This window comes from Schistocerca americana, chromosome 6 (assembly GCF_021461395.2).
Source record: "Schistocerca americana isolate TAMUIC-IGC-003095 chromosome 6, iqSchAmer2.1, whole genome shotgun sequence".
Lineage (NCBI taxonomy): Eukaryota > Metazoa > Arthropoda > Insecta > Orthoptera > Acrididae > Schistocerca > Schistocerca americana.
Window position 1 is genome coordinate 108,258,104 of NC_060124.1, and position 20,491 is coordinate 108,278,594.

General features: G+C 42.7%; 1 protein-coding gene across 1 annotated transcript in view; it reads left to right on the forward strand.

Annotated features, from left to right (window-relative positions):
• Nucleotides 1-20,491, forward strand: part of LOC124619390 (vacuolar protein sorting-associated protein 16 homolog) — a 216,150-nt gene that overhangs the window by 66,214 nt on the left and 129,445 nt on the right. The window contains exon 4 of the mRNA XM_047145737.1: nucleotides 7,730-7,851. Within this exon, the coding sequence (XP_047001693.1) occupies nucleotides 7,730-7,851 (122 nt within the window). The remainder of the gene's footprint in view (nucleotides 1-7,729; nucleotides 7,852-20,491) is intronic.

The window sequence follows — 20,491 nt, forward strand, 5'->3', positions numbered from 1 at the left end:
CCCACACCCTGTGATCGGATCACCACATTGTGTACCACGATTCGTCACTCCATACAATGTTTTTCCACCGTTCAGTCATTCAGTGTTTATGCTCCTTACACCAAGCGAGGCGTTGTTTGGCATTTAGTGGCATGATGCGTGGCTTATGAGCAGCTACTTGACCATGAAATCCCAGTTTTCTCACCTTCTGCCTAACTGTGTTAGTACTTGCAGTGGATCCTGATGCCGTTTGGAATTCCTGTGTGATGGTCTGGATAGATGTCTGCCTATTACACATTTCGACCCTCTTCAACTGTGGGCAGTCTCTGTCAGTCAACAGACGAGGTTGGCCTGTACACTTTTGTGCTGTACGTGTCCCTTCACGTTTCCAATTCACTGTCACGTTGGAAACAGTGGACGTAGGGATGTTTAGGAATGTGGAAATCTCGCGTACAGGCATACGACACAAGTGACGCTCAATCACCTGACTACACTCAATGTCAGTGAGTTCCATGGAGCACCCCATTCTGCTCCCTCATGATGTCTAATGACTGCTGAGGTCACTGATATGGAGTACCTGGCAGTAGGTGGCAGCACAATGCACCTAATATGAAAAACGTATGTTTTTGGGGATATCCGTATACTTTTGATTGTGTAGTGTATGTCAAAATCATATGTGTCTCTAATATATACAATGTATAATGCTTCCATTTTAAACACTTGAAAATAGACTAAGGCCACAATTGTGCAATTCTACATGAAATAAAGGGAATGGCAGCTGAAGGTATCCTGTAATCATTAAAAAAAATTGTTGCAGCTGCAGACCCTATTGCATTAAAAATTATGAATTGAAAGTGATTTATGTTATCGGTAACAGTATAGGAGTACTTTTGTTAGTAGCTAGTTTCATAGTGGAAAAAATAAAAGGCATTCATATTATGTGAGCTATAAATTGAAAGAAATGGCTTATGCAAAAGGTTATGGGAACAGAGCAGGATTTCGGCTCTGCCAACAGAAAAGCCAGTCATGACTGATGGGCTAGCAGAGAACAACTCAAAGAAATGAGGGAAATCAAATGTGCAAATAGAGGACTGAATGCAAAATGGCCAAAACTAGAAGATGGCATATTGAACTGGATTCAAGGACACTGTCAAAATGGCATTTGAACTGATAAAAAAATGATTCAAATACACCCATATAAGCTACAACTACAGTGAAGCTTAAGACTTCAAGGGTGGAGTTTGTTGGTGCTACAGGTTCATGAAGCATCATGGGCTTAGCATGCAAACCAAAACCAAAATAGCCCAGAAAATGCCACAAGAGTATGAAGAGAAAATATTGTCTTTCCATTACCTTATTATTCAACATCAAAAGAAAAACAGTGTGGAACTAAGCCAAATAACGTATATTGACAAAACTCCTCTGACATTTAATGTGCCGAGTAACAGAAATGTTGTCATGAAAGGTGGTAAAACAGAAAATATAAATAAAAGTGGACATGAAAAACTGCCCTACACCATTGTATTTTTGTGTTGTGCTGATGGTACTATGCTTAATCCAGTGATCTTTCAAGTACAAAACAATGCCAAAACCTTCTGAAATACTGGCAGGTGTTGTTTTGCACATAGACAACAAGGGTTGAGTGGATAGGCTGGTATGAAATTATGGATTAACAGAGTGTGAGAGAAAAGGAAAGGTGCTTCATGAGTTTAGTAGTTATTGAAAAATTCTGTGAAAGAGAAATTGAGACAGGGAAATACAGAGCTTGCTGTTATTCTGTGAGGACATACTTCACAATTGCCACCTCTTGATGTCTCGATAAATAAACCATTTAAAGTGTGTGTAAGAGAGGAATGGAACAAATGGATGATGGATGAAATCCAACATGAATTCACACCGTAGGGAGCTTTAAAACAACCTACAATCAAACAAGTGTGTCAGTGGATAAAACAGTTGTGGTCTAGGGTGGAGATGACTTTATCGTTAAATCTTTCAAGAAGTGTGCCATAAGTAATGCTGTCAGTGTTAGTGAAGACCATCATATATATGAAGATGTCAACATCGAGGAAGAGGAAGAGGAGGAGGAGGAGGAGGAAGAAGAAGAAGAAGAAGAAAGTTCAGATGACGATTTTCAGGGATTTTACAAGTCAGTTCGGTTTTTTAAACTAAGAACTTTTTTTTAGTCTTTCTTTGCAGTCTAATAATAAAAATGGTAAAAATGTTATTTTTAAAAGAAGATACTTAAAAATTAAGTTGCATCTTATAATCTGTAGTGTCTTATAGTGCGTAAAATACAGTATTGTGAAGGTGCAAAGTTCTGAGCCTGCAGTGAGTTTTTGGTAAAAAAACACAGTCCTGAGTCCTATTTTAGGTCAATGCACTGTGCACAATGAGTTCCCAGTGAATGAATTGCACCTGTAAAGTGTGAAGTTGATAGTATGAAAAAATACACATCTGGACCTGCCATAATGTCTCCAAGGACAAACAATTTTTCAGCCTTCATTTACTTTAGACATGGCTCTAGGTGGAAATCAGAGGATATCAAATGTGCTGAATAGAGCGGACATTCCAAAAATTGATAATTCAGATCCCTTAGATAAATTCAATAATTATGAACTGTAGGACAGGATTTAGGTGGGAATGTTTAACTGGGGGCTGTGCAAGTGTGGGCTCTTAAATGACTATAATTTCATTTTATTAACAGGATGAATCACGCATTGACCAAGAGCGCATGCTTAAGACAAAACAGACCTGGAGTTAGTGTTCAGTTTTCCAAATGCCCTAGTGTCCGACATAATGATAAATTCAGTAAAATAAAATCTTGCCCCATGATAATAATAAAGCCTTAGTGGGGCACCAATGAATACACAGTCACAAAATTTTAGGCTTATATATAAACAAAGATGATGTGACTTACCAAATGAAAGTGCTGGCAGGTCGACAGGCACACAAACAAACACAAACATATATATATACACTCCTGGAAATTGAAATAAGAACACCGTGAATTCATTGTCCTAGGAAGGGGAAACTTTATTGACACATTCCTGGGGTCAGATACATCACATGATCACACTGACAGATCCACAGGCACATAGACACAGGCAACAGAGCATGCACAATGTCAGCACTAGTACAGTGTATATCCACCTTTCGCAGCAATGCAGGCTGCTATTCTCCCATGGAGACGATCATAGAGATGCTGGATGTAGTCCTGTGGAACGGCTTGCCATGCCATTTCCACCTGGCGCCTCAGTTGGACCACCGTTCGTGCTGGACGTGCAGACCGCGTGAGACGACGCTTCATCCAGTCCCAAACATGCTCAATGGGGGACAGATCCGGAGATCTTGCTGGCCAGGGTAGTTGACTTACACCTTCTAGAGCACGTTGGGTGGCACGGGATACATGCGGACGTGCATTGTCCTGTTGGAACAGCAAGTTCCCTTGCCGGTCTAGGAATGGTAGAACGATGGGTTCGATGACGGTTTGGATGTATCGTGCACTATCCAGTGTCCCCTCGACGATCACCAGTGGTGTACGGCCAGTGTAGGAGATCGCTCCCCACACCATGATGCCGGGTGTTGGCCCTGTGTGCCTCGGTCGTATGCAGTCCTGATTGTGGCGCTCACCTGCACGGCGCCAAACACGCATACGACCATCATTGGCACCAAGGCAGAAGCGACTCTCATCGCTGAAGACGACACGTCTCCGTTCGTCCCTCCATTCACGCCTGTCGCGACACCACTGGAGACGGGCTGCACGATGTTGGGGCGTGAGCGGAAGACGGCCTAACGGTGTGCGGGACCGTAGCCCAGCTTGATGGAGACGGTTGCGAATGGTCCTCGCCGATACCCCAGGAGCAACAGTGTCCCTAATTTGCTGGGAAGTGGCGGTGCGGTCCCCTACGGCACTGCGTAGGATCCTACGGTCTTGGCGTGCATCCGTGCGTCGCTGCGGTCTGGTCCCAGGTCGACGGGCACGTGCACCTTCCGCCGACCACTGGCGACAACATCGATGTACTGTGGAGACCTCACGCCCCACGTGTTGAGCAATTCGGCGGTACGTCCACCCGGCCTCCCGCATGCCCACTATACGCCCTCGCTCAAAGTCCGTCAACTGCACATACGGTTCACGTCCACGCTGTCGCGGCATGCTACCAGTGTTAAAGACTGCGATGGAGCTCCGTATGCCACGGCAAACTGGCTGACACTGACGGCGGCGGTGCACAAATGCTGCGCAGCTAGCGCCATTCGACGGCCAACACCGCGGTTCTTGGTGTGTCCGCTGTGCCGTGCGTGTGATCATTGCTTGTACAGCCCTCTCGCAGTGTCCGGAGCAAGTATGGTGGGTCTGACACACCGGTGTCAATGTGTTCTTTTTTCCATTTCCAGGAGTGTATATATCACATGCAGTATAAATACTTTGCATTACTGAGAATAACTCATCAAAAGAGGCATTCTCTTCTCAACAAGCCGCCACAAGGACACTCCACTACAGCCAACACATTAAGCTAACACGGTGAGACAACGAAGACAACCTACACAGTCAACAGTGACACAATAGCCAAATGTGCATAAATTATCAAGGAATGTAGAACGACAACTTGAATCATTAAAAGCTCCACCAAAGTACACTTCTGTAGATAATTCATTACTTTAGAATATTCAGGCCCCACACTGCCTCATCATGGATTACGAAAATAAAATACACTTATGCCAGACACTGATCTTCAAATTACAGGCCCAATAGTGGCCCTGCCATGTTACATCAATTCAGAATCTTGCCAATACACAAATGCCACCATAGACTCATAGGTCAACACAATATAATGGCACAAGTTGTTTTATGCACAGCCTTGCCTTATTATGATGGAAAGCTTTCTTCTGCAGACACTTCCTGACTCCCAGTCCTCTGGACATACAGAGGCATACTCCATGTGCTGCTCCAATCAAATGATGTCTGCAGTTAACAGCATGCCACATAATGTGTTGACAATCTTCAGTCCCACTGTCTCACTGTCTCCATGCTATCTGCTCCGTCTCCAGGTGACACAGTTGAGCTTCCTCCCAGACGTGTTTGCTTTTGTTGGTTGATTCCAATTCCCCCTTTAAAGTGAAATGTATTTACTGTGGCAACTCCATGGTACAGCCATATCGATGCAAAACAAGTTCAACTGGTGCACCAAGCATGGTCCCTGATGCCACACTGCAGCCTCGTCAGCCACAACCCGTGGTCCAGTGCAGGCTCCCAGTTCAAGCTGCTGCTCCAGTTCAGTATTTCCAACCCTGCTCCACTGTGCCTGCCTCACCTGATGGTGAAAGTGGCTGCAAGTTCTTAGAATACCCAGAACCGTGCTCCCAGCATCATTTCCCAGAATCTGTCCTGCTGATGCAAAACACAGTTGGCTGACTTGCCATTCCTGGTCCCCAATGCTGCACCAAACGCTTGTCTTCCACAGAAGATGGTCTTCACAACTGGCTTCCTAATGCTGTCCTGTCCTTCAGACTGTCCATTGTCGTGCCACACCACCACAACTAACCTCATTGTGTCCACTGAACTCACATAAGTGCATGCCCCAGTGGCGGTAGAGATAAAAGAGTTGTTCTGTTGTCACCATTAAGTGGGGATGGAAAACAGGTCTGCTGTAAGGTTGGCTCAAAGTCTTCAACCATCACAGGAAGAGTGCCAAATGGGACTCTCTCTTGAATATCTGTGGTGCTACCTCAAGGAAGGGAATAAGTTTGTGTCTCAAGTGGTCACTCGAGACGAGTCATGCTGTTATGACATCAAACCTGAGTCAAAATGATGAAGTCTCCAAGAGAACCATGGAACATCACTACCAACCAAGAAATCCAAGCCCTTCCACACAAGTTTGGGATAGATTACTCTCATCTTATTCCTTGACCAAAAGGCCACCTTCTTATTGGCTTCTGCAGCATGGGTCAATGACGAAGACTCAGCGATACTCACGAACCTTGACTGCCCTTTGCAAGCGAATCAAATCAAAATGATTGGGGCAGCTCCACCATAGGTTCATGCTGCTCCATGACAATGCAAGGTCCTTTCAGCAAACACAGTTGAGGAAGTCTTGCAGACAGTCAAATGGGAGGACCGCAGTCACCCTACGTAGGCTCTGGACCTGCCTTCCTTTGGTTATGCCATTTTTGATGAGCTTAAGAATGCTCTGAGAGGAAAATTATTTACCTTAGAAGAGGATGTGAGGCAGTATGTACAGAACTGGATTTCAATTTTATGAGATGATCATTCACTGCCTTGTTGCCATGGGAAAAGTGCCTCAGCAGTGTTCCAATACATTTGAAGTAAAGTTAGAAGTTCCTGTTTACAGACCTGTGGCACTTTGTAATTTCCATCACAGTTATTTCATACACATTTTTTTCTTTTAGTGTTCATAATACCGTTGATAAAATTTCTGGTGCTGATAGACTTATACTATATTAATAACCCAAAACATTATGACCACTGCCAACAGTGACGTTAGATGCCCCCTGGTGGCATTGCAGACACATGACGTGGCAACAACAGTTCGTAAGTGAAACAGACACGGACCGGGGATCACTTTAGTGAAGATATAGGCTTAAAATGGGGAAATCCATTGAGTTAAATGACTTTGACAAAACGAAAATCATTATTACATGGAGCTTCTGAACGACTATCTTCAAAACAGGGAAGCTGGTTGAATATTCACATGCTATTGTTGTGATTATCTAAGGGAAGAGGTTGGAGGATAGTGAAACTACCACTAGGTGCTAAAAGGTTGGATGTCCATGAGTCTTCACAGAATGTGGGGTTTGGAGACTTGTCTGCTCTGTAAAGTAGGATAGATGGTGATCTTTGGCATCTCTGCCGAAAGAGAGCAATGCTGGTACAAACGCAAGTGTTTTGGAGTACACTGTTCATCGCACGTTTTTGAATGGGGAGCTCCACATTAGGCAACCCCTGTGTGTTCACAGGTTGACCCAACAGCATAGTCAATTACGATTGCAGTGGGTGTGGGACCATTGGGATTCGACCATCGATCAGTGGAAATGTGCCAGCTCTTTGGATGAATCATGCTTGTTCTGCACTAGGTCTCTGAGGTGCATGGTGGCTCGAAATGTGCAGTGCACCACAGCTACAGGCATGTGTGAGCAGTATTATGTTGTGGGAGACATTCTCCCATGCTTGCATGGGGCCTGTGGTAGTAATTGAAGGAACACTGTCAGCTGTGAACCACCTGCATCCCCTCATGCTTGATGTCTTCCCTGACAATGATGTCATCTTTGAGTAGTATAATTCTCCATTCCTTGGAGCCAGAACCATGCTACAGTGGTTTGAGAAGCATTATAGTGAACTCACATTGACATCTCAGCAACCAAATTTGCCAGCCATAAATCCTATGGAACCCATCTGGGTCGCTATTGGGTGCCACCTTTGCATAAGCAAATTGGTGCCCCGTTATTTACATGAATTACGTGACCTATAAGTAAACATCTGATGCCATGTACCTCCACAAACCTACCAACAAACTGTCGGATTCCTGATATGCAGAATCAGTGATGTATTTTGTTCCAAAGGTGGACAAACTATCTATTAAGCAGGTGGTCATAATGTTTTGGTACATCAGTGTATTTTATCTGGTACATATTATTTTTTAAAAGTAGTGCTAGTTTACATATAAACACAATATCTCACAAGCAGTTCCTTATTTTTTGTTAATTGTAATCAATTTCTTTAACATTTTTCATCTAGGACCAAACATGTCTCCAAGTAGCTGGCAGATTGTAGTGAAAGACCGTGAGAGTAGAGTTCTGGTTGCTAAGGGGCGAGATCTGTTTATACTTATCCGATCTGAGCTGCAAGCCAAACCAGTTGTAAGTATATTTTATGTTTTCAGTAAAAGTAAAATTGAGACAGAGTTCACACATCATCTTCATTGTGAATTGTGAATTATAATGTTTGTACGCCAGGGTTCCTAAAAGTGACCCTAACACTTAAACAATTCCAGTTATATTATTCTAAGATCATTTATGATTTAGCTGGCTTCAACCCAAAGGCTTTTCTGAACACTGCTGGTTTGAATTAGGCATGGGCCTACTGAAGGTGGTGTCCCCTAACCTTCCACTGACCTGAACTGATATATGCAGCCAGTTACCAGGGGCCCTGATGTTTATTGTGGACTCCAAATCATTGTGAAACTTGGCATTTGTCACATCAACAAATCATTGGCAGAGGTGAAAAAAAAAAAAAACAATAAATGAGAGAAAAACATCCAAAGACCAAGTGGGGATGAATGTGTAATGTGTAATCTGGCTATTGTCCAGTGGGCCACACATGCATCAGTGAATATACAAAAATATCTATTAATGACTGTTGGTTGGCACATAGTAACATGTAACAGTAAAGAGACTTCACTAGACATTGATCAGCTACTCTTTTTCTAGTTTAAGCACTCATTCTCATGACAACCAGACAACAGATGCACATTCCTATCCACACCTGTGTCAATACTAACTGTTTATGAGTGGGTGCCCAGACTGACAGGAATGGGAAGGGAAAGGAGGATTTGCAAGAATATATGGTAGGGATCATTTATACCCGTGTAGTTCAAAGATCATGGAACTGGAGGGTTGAGGTTGGAGGGGGCTTGGGGCAAGTGATATGGGATACTGAAGCAGCTGTTAAATCATTGGTATCTGATGTTTACAGTATAGCATGTATAGGAATTGGCTGGCATTTTCATGATAGACAACAGTTTGGTGATGGTCACTCGTATCGGTGGTCTCTTGGTTGTTATCCCAAAATAGAACAGATTTCAATAATGTCAACAAGGCTGATAGATACTTTCACCTGTGGCCCTATCTTTTGTGGTATGGGAAATGCCTGTGACTGGATGAAAATTTTCAGAAACTTCCTGCATTCAGCCACCTCCACCTCAGTAAGAACTAATATTCTTGAATGTCCTCTCCACATTTCCAACACTGTGTCAACCTATCTTCGAAGAAGACCTCATCTTAATCTCAAACCCATGTATAACCGTGCTGGACTTCTAAAGGGCCTTCCTTCATTTGTTCGCTGTACTGGATGCATTTCTTTGCCATTCATCGTACTGACCAGGACCAACCAAAAGCACACCATAATCTTGCTTCAGACAGGTCCCACCTCCCTCTAAGCATTATCTTCATCCCTAATGCCCAGCCCCTCACTGATAGCCTTCTTAAGAATTCCTCACCTTCAACTTTGAAACTTTCCTTTGCCATATTCCTTCCCAGTAAGCTCAACATCACAACAATGGAATGAACAGCTATCCATAATCATAAAATCAGGCATGATCATATTGTTCTTTCAGCAGACAAGGGCTTCACCACTTTGCTCATGCATCAATGACTTTTTGTCTGAAGGTATCCGCCACCTTGCTAATACTTACAAGCTTTACCATTATAGTCCATTGCACAAGTCCAACTTGACATCTCACAGCTCCTTCATACACAAGGTCTGTCCCAAAAGCTGTCACAATAATCCATGTTCTTCCTCTCACCAGAAACATCCTGTACACTCACATTTTACCTGCAGCAGCCATAGCTTGACAAACATAATTTCACTGGTTTCCTTAGTGGTTGCGCCATTGTGACCGTTACAGTACTGTCACCGAAAGAAACTCTTTTTCCTCATTGATCTCCGAGCAGTTGTCTGGTGTCCTTTCTCACACTCAAGACAGTCTTCCTGCACTGACTTTCCACAGCTCTTTTCCATTGCCATCAGGCTCCTGCCAGATCCTCATATACCAACATCCTCTGTGCCCACAACCACGCTGTAGTAGAAAACTTTATTTTCCAGAGCCCTCGTTGTACTAAAACCACCACCTTCTTCCTAATGCTGTTGGCCAACCTCATTATGAGCTGTAGTTATTTCCGCGTTGATGCCCTGATATACCTACAAGTCTGTAGGACTTCCATGGTTACCAGCATGGTACCATCTTATGATAACTCCAAACCAACCCACAGCAAGAGGAATCTGTCACATCCACTCTACTCTAAACAAACCTTGTCCAGTTTAATTCAGGAATGACACTGTCTGTTTTTATTTTTATTTTTTTTTTCCAGAGACTCATCACCTATTCCCAATCCACTTCAGTTGATCCTACTCAAGTCATCAAGTTATCTTCCTAACTGATAGCCACATCTCAGGTACCTCATGAAAACATCTGTCCATATAACACACAACAGTCAGGAAGGTACCCAAAGGCACCACTTTAGCAGTGGGTTGCAAAAATTATACATATGTGCCAATGATCTTGTCAGATGGTCAAAAACCTGCTCAACTAATCCAGAAACATATTTCCGGTGTCATTTCATCCTGTGTTATCAACAAATCTACCTCCCGCCATGCCCAGAGTTGAAGGGTTTCCTGCTTGATATCAGACATCATCACCCAAAGCAGTATTCTGTTGCCCACCCATCTACACAGTGTCCTAGGCCATACCTATCTCAACTATGCTCCCAATCCTACATCTCATTATCCTGTGAACAAACCAGGAGCAAGATCTGTTCTGTACAACCACCTACATCTTCCTGTTGTCATACAGTCACAGGTATTTTCTATCCTGTAAATGGTAGGACCACTTGTGGCAGCAACGCTATTTTATTTTAAATTGAGGGCCACTACTGCCGAACTTCCACATTTTGAAAGAAATAATTTCCACTAGCTGTAGAATACTTTTTATCAAAAGTCATGACCTGTTTCGTGCCCTTAGAAGATGCGTCCTCAGGTAATAAAAATTATTTTTAACAGTTCATCACCAAAGTAACTGCCTTAGAGCCACTCCCCATCATTTACATCATGCTGTAAACAAATAGTGCCCTAAAAGCAGAAGTCCTTACTTAAGACAAAGGGGATAGCAGAACCATGCTGCCATAAGCAGGAAGGTTATTGAGCTGCAACAGGCAAGGCAGCAGTGACCACTATGCAATGGGGAAGAAGTTTAATGTAAACATCTTCTCCATCGCATAGCGGTCAGTACTGTCTTGCCTGCTGCGGCTCAGTCAACTTCCAGCTTGTGTTGTGGTTCTGCTGTCTCCTTCATTTTCAATAAGGACTACCGCTTTTAGCGTGTTAATTGTTTACAGCATGTTGCGAATGAGGGGGAATGGCTCTAAGACAGGTACCTTTTGGTCATGACTTGTTAAAAATAATTTTTATCACCTTAGGATGTGTCTTCTAGGTGCTGCGAAACCAGTCATGGCTCTTAATAAAAAGTGTTCCACAGCCAGTGCGGATTATTTTTCTTTCAAAAAGCAATGGTATTACAAATCAGCTGTAGTGAAATTAATGTGTAGCACAGTATGTTCAGGGATTACAACTAATTAACTGTCCATCAACATAATTGGATACTTACAGCATCTAAATACAAATTCTGCTATCCAGCTGCTGAACACACTGCACACAATACCAATGACTTGAACAGCTGCTGCAGTGGACATGCTTTCCCCTCCAATATCAGCTTTTGCGAACTTTGCAGGTCAGTACTGTCATTCCTACATGCCCCCTGTTTATCAGCATCTCTAACGTAAACCTCTGTACTTCTGTTAATGCTTTACCCTTTCCTCACACTTTCCTTTGCCATCATTTTCCACACCGTTCCCCTCCTGCCCAAACCCCTACCCCCTATGCTATCCCATACCTTCCCTTTCCCTACAGTATTTTATGACATTCTCTTGCTACTCAGTACCTCCCCACCTACTTCCAGAAACCATACTCCTTTCCTCCCCATTCCTACCCCGTCCCATGAGCCTGAGCCATCTCTCATATGTGGTGGGTGTCACTGAGGCAAAGTGAAAGACTGTTTGGTTGTCTGTGTGGTTGTGAAATAAATGTGGCATCATAAATATGAAGCAGTAAATTCATTGTAGGCCGAGGAGGGCATTTCATGGTAAGGAAACCTGTCACAGTCCAAGTCCAAACATGAGCCTAGTGACAATGGGTGCAAAGACCAAAGAGCAACACAAACACAGTCAGAGGATAACACAGTTTATTATAAAGGGTACACTAGCATTGCTGTAAGGTGTTGCGACACTTATACACCAAAGTGCCTTGCAGTAGGCTTTGGCTGGCCTTCCCTCAACCCAGGTGACTAACTCACACAATTTGCAGCCACACACATCATGCTAAGTGGCTTGCAGAACACTGTAGTAGTTACTTGCCAATATCCTGCAGTGCTAGAAAATTCCTTCCTCCTGCTACCAGCCCATAGAACGAAATGAGCCGTGCTGATGTGGAATAGGACACCTGGCATGCAATGTAACAGTGCTGTTGGGACTGTGTGGTGTGGATGGGCTTGCAGTTGCAGGTGGTTGAGTGTTATTTGCTTTGAACCATTCCTTGAAGATGGAAGGTAGAGAAGATGCTAGCCAATGTGCTCCCTGAGGTGAGCACACTTTTCTCGGTTGGGATATTGAAAGAGCCAGTCGGTAGTTGTCGAATAGTGGTTGCTGGGTGCTTCTGAGACTCGGGAGGCAACAGCAGACGTGGTGGTCTATGGAACTGCTTCGTGAGAGCTGGTGACACCTGAGTGCCACATATTGTAGCAGTAAGAGAGATCGATGATGCGTTTTCCATATCAGTTTGCAGTGAGGCTATTAAATAACATGCAAAAAGCCTGCAGATTATGTTTTCAGTAACTCTGTCTTTGAAACTTCCATGCTGTGCTGACCTAAAACCAGAACCTTGCCTTTCTAAGAAAATGCTCTTCCTGTTTGAACTAGCCAGTGATTACACGCAACCTCCAATCACAGTAGAAATTAATTCTGGAAACAAACCCTAGGTTGAGGCTTACCCATTTCTCTGTGATATCCTATCTATCAGAACTGCTAGATAAAGAAAAAATGTGAGAGAGCTTGTTTAGTTTGGAGAGTAGGGGAAAGGTACGAGCAGAATTGAAGCTGTGAGAGCAGATCATGAATTGCACCTGAATATCTAAATTGGTAAGAACATTGTCGTCGGCTAGCTTACTTCATTCTGGCAGAAATTTTAATCTCAAAGAAGTCTGATAACAGCACCCTCTTTTCTATAAAGTGAAAGATTCACCGTGGAACTCTATTTTTGTCATTGTTGCAAATTGTAATAATTTTTACAGAGTGTTAAAAAGGCATTGCACACGTAGAGGGAGATAGCTACTTTATAAAAGTAGCAGAAAGTGCCCACCATTGTGTAATTCTCATAATAGGATATGATGTTTGCATATTCTTAAATACAGTTTGTAACCTATGAATATTTCTGAGGAAATGCAACAACACATCTTGAATTTCTTTGTGCAGTTCAATAATAGTGTATGGGTGAGTTTTGCAAGTAGCATCCTTAATTTATCCCCACAAGAAAATAGTCAGGTGGGTTTAAATCAGAAGACTGAGAAGACCACAGTCCCTTCTTAATCACTTGTCCAAGGAAACATTGCTTGAAAGAGTCATGGTGTTGTTGACTGTATGAGCTGTAGCATTGTCATTTTATAGCAGTTTGGTCTTCATAGTCAGTGTTTACAAATTGTTGCACTTTCTTATGTAATGCTCAGTTGTTCATCGCTGTCCCATGAAAGAATATGATGAAAATTTGGCAATATGATATTGCATACACAAAATCCTTAAGGTCAGAAAGCCATAACTTTACACAGATCATTCTTACTTTGTCTTTGGCAATGCTCCCACTCCCTCCAACCCCCCTTCCTCCTCCCCCCCCCCCCCCCACTCTCTCTCTCTCTCTCTCTCTCTCTCTCTCTCTCTCTCTCTCTCTCACTCACACACACACACACACACACACACACACACACACACACACACAAACAACAACAACAACAACAACAAACATTTTTGTTGTTTTCAAGCTGTAATTTGATTTATCCTAACATTCACATAACTTATTAAATGAGGAAAGACAACAGTGTTGACTAAAGATGTAATAAACAACAGATTCATGGTAACCACCAGAACAGGAATGGGACAGAGGTAAATGTCCTTGATGTAGATAGATGGTTTACAGGCACAGGCAATAAGCTGAAGATCTTGGTCAAAAAGTGAACTATTTTTAACTGTGACCATAAGGACTGTGCAACGTGTGTGTGTGTGTGTGTGTGTGTGTGTGTGTGTGTGTGTGTGTGTGAAGGGGATAACATTTGCTACAGCCATAAAATTCCATTAGCTATAGTTACCTTTTGGGTGTTGCTAAAGGGTGGCGACCTCACGGAGTTCAGCTTCTAGTGGCTAATTTCTGATTTGACAAACTTGATATTCCTTTGCTGGGGACTGATCCTGTATTACCAAAGGTTTGGACAAGCCATCTTGACTAATATTATTTGCGATAGTAAAATATTGTGCCTTGAATAGCGTAATCTACTGTCTGGTCTGTCTGTCTGTCTGGTCTGTGAGGATAATTGCAAACTGTATGAAGAAGCAGTAGTAGTCTCCCCCTCATGATGCACTATGTGCCAACGGGAATGACAGCTTCACCCTGAAAGCATTCTTGGCAGGCAGTCCGTTGAGCAAGTGCTGCGCCACCGGACTTGCTTTGATGTGTGGGCCTCTGCTGGAGTCACTTTTTATACTCGTAGTTCCTCATGTGAAGAAAACGATTTCCAATCTTTTGTGGGAAAACACCCGCTACTGGATATGTATGGCATCTGAGAACAGTAACACTCACTCTAAAAGGAGACCAGCTGGAGAGGAGAGCCAGACAGGTACTACTTTCCTATATACAAGAGCTAGTGAGACAGTGAGAAGAATTCTTAAAGTCTTTAAATTGTTCCACCAAGCCAATGGTTATCGAAGATACTGTCAACAGGATTTAAATCCAGAATGCAACACGTCCTATTAATACTGTAACAAGGAACTGTGTTGTCTGGATCGGCAATTAGACATTTTCCAGAGCATAGCACGGATTTTTACTTGCGAAACGGCTACCCTCAGTCAGGATGTAGCTTTCCATTATATTTGAAGGCTCACTGAGTGGAGCTGTTGTAAAGTCAGAGTTTTGCCAATGATATATATAAATGCCCTCTGTCAGTGCTGGGGCTGGATTTGGTTTGGTGTGCGAAACTTAATGTGGCACAAAGTCATTACAAAATTCATAAAGGCATGTTGCACCTCTCCACAAATACTAAGGAAACCTTTGCTGTTATTTGTAATTTCATATATGAAGCAAAGAAAGGAATCTGAAAGGTGGGAGGAATATTTAGTGGGGCTCTACAACATCAATGAGTTTTAAACCATGTTATAGGAAGGGAAGAGAATGTAGATGAAGACGAGATGAGAGATATGATCTGCAACAAGAATTTGACAGAGCACTGAAAGAGCTAAGTCAGAATGGACCCCTGGAGTAGATGAGATTCCTTCATAATTATTGAGATTTTTGGGAGAGCCAGCCATGACAAAACTATTCCACCTGTTGTATAAGATATACGAAACAGGCGAAATACCCTCAGACTTAAAGAAGTTCAATAATTCCAATCTCTAAGAAAGCAGGTGCTAACAGGTATAGTATATTACTGAATTATCAGTTTAATAAGTCATTGTTGCAAAATGCTTACCCAAATTAATTACAGAAGGATGAAAAAACTTGTAGTAGCTGACACTGGGAAGACCAGTTTCGGTTCTGGAGACTTGAAGGAATACTGACCAACAACTTACCTTGGAAGATGTGTTAAAGAAAGGCAAACAAATGTTTATAGTATTTGTAGATGTAGAGAAAGCTTTTGAAAGTATTGATTGGAATACATGTTTTGAAGAGTTGAAAGGAGCAGAGATAAAATGCAGGGAGCAAAATGTTATACACAGCTTGTACTGAAACCAGACTGCAGTTAGGAGAATCAAAGGATATGGAAGGAAAGGAATAGTTGAGAAAGAAATTAGATGGGGTTATATCCCAATGTTATTCAATTTGTACATCGAGCAAACGCTGAAGGAAACCAAAGGAAAAAAAAAAAAAAAAAAATGGAGAAGTAATTAAAGTTCAGGAAGAAGAAATGAAACTTTCGAAATTTGCTGATGACATTGTAGGACTTGAAAGAGCAGTTGAACGTAATGGATAATGTCTTGAAAAGAGCTTGTAAGACAAAGTTAAAAAAAAAAAATACAAGTGTAATGGAATGTAATTGAATTAAATTAGGGTGCGCTGAGGGAATTAGATCAGGAAATGGAACATGGAAAATAGTAGATGGGCTTCACTGTTTGATCAACAGTGCAGCTGATGGTGGCTTAATTGGAGAGAATATAAAATGCAGACTGGCTATTTCTGAAAGCATTTCTGAAAAAGTGGAATTAGTTAAGTGTTAGGAAGTCATTTCTGAAGGTATTTATCTGGAGAGTAGCATTGTACGAAAATGAAATGTGGATTGTAAGCATTCCAGACAGGAGGAAAATAGAAACTTTGAAATGTAGTGCTGTAGAAGAATGATGAATTTTAAATGGGTAGATTGCATAACTGGTGTGCAGGAACTGAATCAAACTGGGGAGAAAACAAATTTATGGCACAACTTGACTAAAAGAAGGGATCAGTTGGTAGGACATATTGTAAGTGTTCAAAGAATTATCAGGTTGTTACTGGAGGGAAGTTTAGGCAGTAAAAACTGTAGAGTCAGAACAAGGGATGAATGTAGTAAGCAGGTTCAAGTGGATGTTGGTTGCAGTAGTTATTCAGAGATGAAGGGGCTTGCAGAGGATAGAATAGTGTGGAAAGGCACATGAAACCATCGTTCATGATGAAGACTATGACAACAAGAAGAACAACAACAACATATGAAGAACAGCAGTTTCCTGACCTGTAGGAAGAAGCTGTTGTCATTCCCCTCCACATACCTGGTGGAGACTACACAAGTAATTATTGTTGTATTGTTCTAACTAGCTGCATGTAAAAAGAATTGTAATGAATGCTCATCCACTGCCTTGTCTGGATGATTGAATACAAGCAACACTTTAATCGCCTTTTGTGTAGGCTTAGAAGGTAACCAAGTAATACACTAAATGATCCAAGTAACTCAAATATGGCTTTATTAACAAACTTCTGAACAATAACCTCATGTGACTCCATATGTAACAAGACAAAAGAATCATACAGAAGTTGCAACATAAACAATACACAGAACTCATTAGGGAGCGCTATGATCTAAAAGAACATAGTGAGAGTGGGTTAGTGCTGTTCCACGTGTATGTAGGCACGAGTCGCCAGTAGATGGTGTGGTGGAGACTGTGCCGTGCACACACTTCATACAGGCAGCCTCTAGCGTTAGGCCCAAGCAGATGCAGTTGGTGGTTAATTTAGTGTGTGACACTATGCTCGGTGCACTCACACTCACATACACTAGCAGCAAGATACAGCACACCTCTCCCTCATGCGAAAAGGATTCCCAGGTGACAGAGGAGATGGCAACAGCCCAACAAGAGACATATCCATCGGATATGGAGTGGTGGTAGCTGGTGTCTACGGTAAGGTGGGACAATGTACCAAGTGGGCACTGAACATAGTGCCAGAACATTCAGAGACATGGGTGCACTCGAGGGCAGTGGTCCCGTGTGGCACCTGACAACAGCACCACAGAGGAGGGTGCCATCACTATATCTGCATTGCATTGTCATCAGCACGCAGGTCCTAGTGGACCCACCGGCAACAATGGCTCAGATGATGATGACAAGGGGGCCGGTGTAGAACAGCAGGCTGCGGCAACAGATGTGATGCTGAACACGGACCAGTGTCTGGCACCACAAAACCAGAACCCCAGGGTGCCGCATGTTCAGGAGGCAGCCAATGGGAGGGGGCATCTCCATAGCAGGCGAAGACGGACTTGAAGTGGAGGGCAGTGGTGCAGGCTGCAGTGAAGGGGGCTGCACCCTTGAACCAGTAGCTTCTGGTGGCTAGCGGGAGTGCAACTGATCAAAGTGGCTTTCCACCAGCCCATTGGCTGGAGGGATGTCACAAAGATGGCGTCTGGTGGCAGACAAAAGCGGTCAGTATCCTCTTGAGCTGGTGACCAAGCCAATATGCCCACACCAGCGATTGCAGTTCAGAGTGACCAGGTGAACCTTCCCACAGTGGGTGTGGTGCATGCTGCAGAAGCTGGAGGAGTATGCGTGGCTGTCAGCTGTGAAACAACTCAACCCGGCTCTGCTCTCTCATAGATGTGAAGTGATAGGTGCTCACAAAATGGAGAAGGGTGTCATCTGGTGAAGAACTCATAACAAACTTTTTCATTTGGGACTTGAACTTACTCACTACTTATTCCACCTCACCATTCGCCTGAGGGTGGAATGTCAGAGCTGTAACATGATGAATGCAATGATGCGAAGAAAGGTATGAGAAATGAAGTGGGGCCTCGTATCAGAAATGAGATGCAAGGCAACACCTCAATAGAGAAATCTTCAAAAGCGTGAGAGTTGTGATCTCAACCAATGTTGAGACACACTGGAGAATGTAAGGAAACTGGGCAAATGCATCCACAACCAAGAGCCAACAGGAATTCAAGAAGGGACCCGTAAAGTCTATATGAATGCATTCGCATAGCTGGTGTGGAGTGGGACAGGGGGCAGAGATGTCTTGGAAGGTGCCTGTTGTCAGGCACAGTGCTCACAAGCTGTGACAAAATGCACAATTTCGCCACCAGTCCAGGTCCAAAACACGTCTCCTAGCTGACAGTTTAGTGTGTGAAACTGCCTGATAGCTGTGGTGGAGAATGCATAGACCCTCATGCCATAACACGGTGGGGTGGTTACTCTGGGAGAGAGGTCTTCCATGGACAACAACAAAACACCATCAAAAACAGACCTGGCAGTTAGTGTGGCCAGTCCTTTGAACAAACCGAACCACCTGGTGCAGAACCAGGTCAGAGTAACGACAGCTGCTGCATGAAAGCTTGTAATTGGAAAACCCTCGACCGCAGTCTGCATTTCAGTATAAAGATAGAAGCAAAGCAGTTCTTCGTAATCAAAGTTGGGGTCAAGACCCACAGGAAGGTGGGACAAGGTGCTCACATTGGCATGTCTAGGCAAAGGTTAAAAGTGGATTTCATAATTGTGGCAAGAGAAGAACGGCACCAGCATTGTAGGCAAGGAAGTGTGAGGGACAAGGAAACTAAGGGTTTATGGTCAGGAATAAGGTGAAACTTGGAGCCAAACAAAAAACATGTAATTTCTGGAGAGCATAGGCTATGGCAAGAGCCTCTTTTTCCACCTGAAAGTTACACTGCTGGGCTAGAGTGAGAGATTTAAAGGCAAAAGCAACAGGTCATTCAGAGCTACCGGCATGTTGGTGCACTAGGACTGTGCCGAGGCTGCACTGTGAGGTATCAATCGCCAAAACTATGTGCTGGTCTGGAGAGAACCTCGCCATAACAGATTGCAGTGCCCCTAGAGATTGAAGTCTGTCCAGTTCTGCATTCACCTTATCTTTCAGGGTGACAGGAATAGGATGCACACAATAAAAACTAAGCAGACCCTTGGGTTTCAAAGAAATATGAGCAGAAAAATTCACACCCTGTACTTTAAAAAAAAAAAAGACCTGAAAACTCCTCACACAGTGTTTCCAGTGGAGAATACAGTACCTTATTGGACAAAAGGTGAACTGAGTTGGTGATAGAAAATCCAAATTCCTGAAATGTGTCCATCCTGAACAAGTTCTCAACACCAGCATCACCAACTCTCATACGTTCGAGAATTCAATAACATCACTGCAGCACCTGCGTTAACCTATAGCCGGAGCACTAGTAGCATCATACAGCAGTATTGTACCATCATAAACAGTGTCACACAACTGTGGCTGCACTGTAGGCTTTCTGGTGCAAGTGTCACCTAATAAAAGCATTGCCTTTTAACTATGTACAAAAGCAATGAAAGAAATCATTTTTGATACGAATTGTTTTATTGTTTTTGAAAATATTCATCTTTAAAAACTATACTGTTTTGCAAGGGTTCAAACCAATTATGGGAACATTTTTTCTGCTCTGATGATGCCTCAGAAATACATTTTCAAAGAAGTTCAACAGCTTCTTAACGTGATTAAAGTGACTATCTATGGATTTCTTGTTTGACATAAGGGAAGAAAAGACTATTAGGTAATTAACACAATGAAACATTAATTTGATTTTTCTCATAAAATAATCAATTATTTGATGCACTGTGTGGCTGTGGCAGATGGCATTGTCATTATGATAACTGAGGGTAAGTTTTTGGCTATTTTTCCTTATTTCATTGATTACTTGTAGCAAAGATATTGTTGTATAACATTCAGCATTATCTGTTCTTCCATATGTTATTGCTGCAGTTGTGTCAGTGACAGGCCGATTGAAATGGAATCAACAAGTTACCATTTCCTTGGAATTGCTTCCTGGTTGGAACTTCTTTTTTTGGATATCACATCATATTGTAACACCCAAAGAGTGCTGATTAATTTCCAGCTCGTGTGTGTATCCAAATTTCCTCTTCTATTAAAATGTTTTATAAAAATTTTGCATTTCATCAGTCAGATTTTTTTATCATTTCCATA